This window comes from Poromitra crassiceps (genome assembly GCF_964638095.1).
Source record: "Poromitra crassiceps genome assembly, chromosome: 25".
Taxonomy (NCBI): Eukaryota; Metazoa; Chordata; class Actinopteri; order Beryciformes; family Melamphaidae; genus Poromitra; species Poromitra crassiceps.
The window spans coordinates 4,182,183-4,188,182 of NC_139649.1; the positions used below are offsets into that span (position 1 = coordinate 4,182,183).

The 6,000-nt window shown below is 45.6% G+C and overlaps 1 protein-coding gene across 1 annotated transcript in view; it reads right to left on the minus strand.

Annotated features, from left to right (window-relative positions):
• The window catches only part of pcbp4 (poly(rC) binding protein 4), a gene marked incomplete at both ends in the record, with an annotated part of 71,260 nt that extends 66,556 nt beyond the window's left edge, over window positions 1-4,704 (minus strand). The window contains one exon of the mRNA XM_083660635.1: window positions 4,552-4,704. Coding sequence (XP_083516761.1) covers window positions 4,552-4,704 — 153 coding nt within the window. The remainder of the gene's footprint in view (window positions 1-4,551) is intronic.
• Window positions 4,705-6,000: the final 1,296 nt, after the last annotated feature.

Consider the following 6,000-nt stretch of genomic DNA (forward strand, 5'->3'; position numbering starts at 1 on the left):
GTTTTAGGAGCAGTTTTAAGTATTCTTGTGTCAAGTATTCACTGAATATATTGTTTTACACCTTTGGCTCTGTTGAGCGACCAACAACGTAACGTTACGCCGTCAGTCGGAGCGGCTTCTTTGTCTTGCTTCCCGCGAAAGCCTGGCTAGGCTAGCTCGGAGTGCTACCACCAGTGCTACAAGGAGGGCTACCATCCAAATCTACGCCTCGGATTTAATGACTGTCCTCTCCCTGGGAGACTCGAGGAATCTCTCATAGAGCTCATCTCAGCTACCTTCTTCATTTTATAAAGCCTGTTAAATTAGCCGTGCCTAGTAACCTACTAGCAACGGGCTACGCTTAGCATACTGGCTACAAACAAGCCGACGCTAGATAACGCTAGCACTGCCTAGCTAACTGCCAGCCATCCTCCTATGGTCGCAAAAGCTCTCCCGCAACCGAGAGCCATTGATCACCGTCTACAAGAGCCCGGCTATCCAGGAACTCTCTTCTTAAGAGCCTGCAGAACCGGGAACTCTCCTTTGTGTTTGAGGATCCAGGAACTCTCTTCTTAAGAGCCTGCAGAACCGGGAACTCTCCTTTGTGCTTGTGGACACAGTGTAAGCATGGATTTCTACGCCATGATACTAGCGTGGCTACTGTTTCATCTAGCCTGCAATCTTGGACACGCTCTTCTGTCTCCTGATCGCCCATCACGGCTGTCTTCTGATCGTCCACCACGGCTCCAGTACAGCAGAGAGCTGCTTCTTCGCTGGAACATACATGATCCTCCTGCTGATCTCAATCCGGTTAACTTCGATGGATTCCAGATGTCCGGCTCCCGTGACCTCTCCGGGGGACGAGATCGAAGGACTAGGACTAGAAAACGAGGAAGAAGAGGCGGCGTTCGACTGAGGCTGAAAACTCAACCTCTCTCCCGCATCGCGTTACCTTCAATTATCCTCTCCAACGTCCAGTCTCTGCGCAACAAGGCTGATGAACTCCAAGCTCAAGCTCGTTACAGTCACGATTTTAGAGATGCCTGCATCCTAGCCTTTACCGAGACTTGGTTGTCTGACAGGGATACAGACAAGGACCTAGAGACGGTGGGTTTTGGGGCGCCTATCCGGCTGGATAGGGACGCCGTTGCAACAGGCAAGTCATCTGGGGGGGGGGTGTGTCTCTACATTAATGAACGTTGGTGCAAAAATGTTATTGTCCGCGAAAAGCTATGTACCGCTGATGTAGAATTGCTCTCTGTTTCTTTACGTCCTCCATATCTGCCTCGGGAATTTCCACAGATATTCGTAACTGTTGTTTACATTCACCCAAGGGCTAATGAAAAAAATGCATGTGAAACCATACATCAAGTCATACAGAGGCTACAATCTATATCCCCGGATGCCCCCAATATTATCCTTGGTGACATGAATCACTGCACCCTGAAAAATACACTGAGAGATTTCCATCAATATGTTACATGCCCGACTAGAAAGGACAAAATTCTAGATCTATGTTATAGCAATGTGAAAAATGCATACAAATCTATCCCCCTTCCACCCCTGGGCTCGTCCGACCATAGCTGCATTCAGCTCATACCGGTCTATCGCACTGTACTAAAGCGAGGTGCAGTACAGAGCTTTCGTGTGAGAGACTGGAATGAAGACGCCTGTCTCACTCTGCAGGGCTGTCTGGATGCGACCGACTGGGACATGTTTAAAGATTCCTCCGATGACATAAACGAGCTGACTGATGTTGTGAGCAGTTGGGTTTCTTATTGTGAAAATTGTATTATTCCTGACAAATTAGTGAAAGCCTATCCCAATGGTAAGCCGTGGGTCTCAAAGTCTCTTAAAAAGCTTCTGTATATGAAGAAAAAAATCTTTAGAGAAGGGAATAGGCTAGATCTATATAATCTACAGAAAGAAATTAAACGTGAAATTAGGTCCTGTAAGCTGAAATACAAAGATAAAATTGAGTCTCAGCTCAGAATGAATAATCTAGGCTCTGCCTGGGACAGCTTGAAAACGATCACGGGGACCAAAGAATCAGGTAGAAAAAAAGTTCAGCTCAAGGAATACAATTCAGACGCTGAGCTGGCTCAATGCCTTAATGATTTTTATGTTCGTTTTGATGTTCATGATTTTAACAACAAGCACTCCGAGATCAGAAACAATCTCCAGCTGGCTCCACCGTTGAATCCTTTTTTTGATGAACACGATGTAATCTGTGGCTTTAAAAAGTGCAAGCCCAGGAAAAGTCCTGGCCCCGATGGACTTAGCGGTCGCCTACTAAAAACATGTGCTGACCAGCTTGGTCCTATTTTTAGTTTCATTTTTAATTTGTCTCTCTCTCAGCAGAAGGTGCCATCCCTATGGAAACAATCCATAGTGGTGCCCGTGGCTAAAATAAACAGTCCCAAAAGCTTGAACGACTTCCGGCCTGTTGCTTTAACCTCTCTGGTTATGAAGCAATTTGAAAAGCTAGTTAAAGCAGAGCTCCTAGCAAAAACTGAGCACATGCTCGACCCCTTTCAGTTTGCGTATAGAGCACAGAGAGGTGTACAAGACGCCACAGCTACCCTACTCAACCTTGTCTGTAAGCACTTAGAAGGCAGTGGGAACCACGCCAGGCTGCTTTTTGTGGATTTTTCTTCAGCGTTCAACACGATCCAGCCTCACATTTTAGTTGAGAAACTTGTACGCCTTTTTTGTTTAGACGCAGGTCTTGTTGGATGGATCTTGGACTTCCTTACAAATAGATCACAACAAGTAAAAGTAAACGGAACTCTGTCCAGCTTCTTAACATCCTCGACCGGCTCACCACAAGGGTGTGTTTTGTCTGCCTTCTTGTATATTCTGTATACAAATGACTGTTTTAGCCGTCATGCCGACAGATTCATCATCAAGTACGCTGATGACTCTATTATTGTCAGCCTGCTTGATGGGGATGAGGTCGGTCATGGCCAGGTTTTAAATGATTTTCTGTCCTGGTGTGAAGAAGCCTTCCTCCAACTTAACGTCTCAAAGACTAAAGAGATCTGTGTTGATTTTAGACGATCCTCCCCAGTTCCCCAGAACAGTGTTGTCCATGGGCAACCAGTAGACTTGGTGACCAATTATAAATATCTTGGCACTATTTTTGACAGCAAGTTGAAGTTCGATCTAAACTGTGAAATGCTGTGCAAAAAAGGTCAACAACGTCTCTTTTGCCTAAGGAAGCTTGCTAGATTCCAGGTTGACAGGACTCTGATGAAACTATTTTATTGTGCCTATATCGAGTCTGTAATCTCTTTCTCTATTATCTGTTGGTATGGAAACCTTGGTATTCAAGGGAGGAACTCTCTCGGGAGGATCGTGAGAGCGGCATCAAAAATAGCCGGAGTAAATTTTAGTAGCCTGGACCACATTTTTAACAAACAGGTGCTTAAAAAGGCCATGTCCATTCGCATGGACGATACTCATCCTCTCTGTTCAGAGTATGTGCTGCTCCCTTCGGGCCTTCGGCTAAAGGTTCCGAGGGCTACGAGAAACAGATATAAACTGTCCTTCGTTCCTGTTTCCATAACAGCTTTAAATGCTGCTGAGAGGAGGAGATAGTGCACTCTCTCTCTCTCTCTCTCTCTCTGTCTCGCTCTCTTTTCTCTGTCTCTCGTGCAGCTTAAACGCTGCTGGGCGGAGGAGATGATGCACTCTCTCTCCTTGTCTCTCTTCTTAGGTAGGTATTGCTGCTATAAATATTCTTTATATATTTTATATTCGAGATATATCTTTATTTATTTTTTACCTACCTATTTATGTGAGCTCAAATAGTCCTGGACTCTTATTACTTTTAAGTTCATGCACGTGTCTCTTACTACTTTTAAGTACATTGTACGTGTCTTTACTACTTTTAAGTACATCGTACAGATCCTTTGAGGTGTGTTTTTATTTTGTTTTTATTTTATTTTATCCTGTGTTTACTTGATCCTTTTTCTGCTGGAAAAACTGCTGCCATGCTCCATGTTTGTTTTAATTTGTTCATGTTTTGTTTTTTCATGTATTCGCTATGCTTTTTATGTCTGCTGCACACAAATTGCCCTTCGGGGACAAATAATAAACTTGAATCTTGAATATTATCACTAAAGTACAGAGAGTTAGATTCACCTAGGATTAATATTATCACTAAAGTACAGAGAGTTAGATTCACTGCAGGATTAATATTATCACTAAAGTACAGAGAGTTAGATTCACCCAGGATTAATAATATTATCACTAAAGTACAGAGAGTTAGATTCACCCAGGATTAATATTATCACTAAAGTACAGAGAGTTAGATTCACCCAGGATTAATAATATTATCACTAAAGTACAGAGAGTTAGATTCACCCAGGATTAATATTATCACTAAAGTACAGCGAGTTAGATTCACCCAGGATTAATATTATCACTAAAGTACAGAGAGTTAGATTCACCTAGGATTAATATTATCACTAAAGTACAGGGAGTAATTTTCAGTGGAAATGTACCTCTCTCTCCCTCCCTCCCTCTCTCCCTCCCCCTCTCTCCCTCCCTCCCTCTCTCCCTCCTCACCTTTCCGTGCATGAGGAGGCGCAGGGTGAGGGTGACGCCCATGCCCCCGTCTCCAAACTCCTGCTCACAGCTCATGGCAGTGGTGGTGGTGGTGGTGGTGGTGGTGGTGTGGTGGGTGGAGGTGTGGGTGGACTCTGCCGCTGGGAGACGCATGAAGGAGCGAGGCCCCGGGGCGTACGGAGCTGTCCACAACACCGCGAGCAGGGGGGAACCCCGAACCCTGTGGAGAGCGCTGGAACTGCGTGCCGGGCCGGGGGGGGCTGGGGGCAGGGGGGATGCTCAGTGGGGTGCAGGTGGTGGGGATGGGTCTTCCTCTTTCAGCTCTGTGGGAGCAAGATATAGAAGACATGAAAATGATTAGGATGATTGAAGATGAGGATAATTCCCTCTTGACTAACCTGAACTCTTCTCCAGGTTCCTGACCAGACAGGGCAGACCTCAGTTCGTGAGACAGTCTCAGACCGTGCTGCCTGCCCTGTAGCCTGAAGCTTAGCTGGCTGGCTAACGAGCCATGACAAAAGTCACATCAAGAAATAAACAAATGGGATTCAAATGTGTCTGATGACATGAAGGATTTCACGGTTGAGTGACGTCACACCCGAGTAGCCAGCCAGGCTTAGCTCTAGGCAGGCTAGCCATCGTTAGCAATAACAGTTGATAACAAGGCATTTTGTAGTATTTTGTGCATACAAACACTGCAGCAACATGTCCATACAGTAGAAGTTAGACAGTGCTGCTGTGTGTACAGCTGATTTAATGAAACACAAAAAAGTATAAACAGTATTTACTACGATTTTAACTACTGTTGTTGCGCGGAGCAGCCATCTTGGATTTTGGAGGTCGGGGCTGCTGAGGCTCCTCCGAGTTTGGCAGAGAAAATACGAGCACTGGAGACGTCACCGTCGGAGCTCATGACCTTTGAACCGTCACATTCCCATTTCCCAGTTTTAAAGGAACGGGCCAATAGTTCCGTACACGGGAAACAAAGCTACATTCAACAACAGCAGACAGGAGTTCTGGCTAGCATTAGCTTAGCATCACTAGTTAGTAGCGCTGCTAGCGCTAGCCTTTAGTTACATATCACTAGCTGACAAAAGTCCCTCCCTCCCTGCTCCCTCCCGACACACACACAGAAATTCCTGCGACAAGCCTCTGATTGGCTGGGCTGTAACAGAAGTTTGACTCTCTGCGTGCATTGGTGCATCGTTCAAAATGTACCGCCCCATGAGTTGCGTCACGCAAACATAAGGAGGTCCTTGTTGGTTGGTCAATTCATATGTCTGTCACGCATTTTGTTTTGGTCTTAGGGGGCGGTCCTTAACCACTTGTCAAGAGTTGTAGTGCCCCAGACGTAGACAGATCATTTTGAGACACCTCACTCCAGGCTCCGCCAATAGTAAGAAATGGTACTCTTCCAGTCTCCTAAATGGGCGTGGTCATCAGCTTATG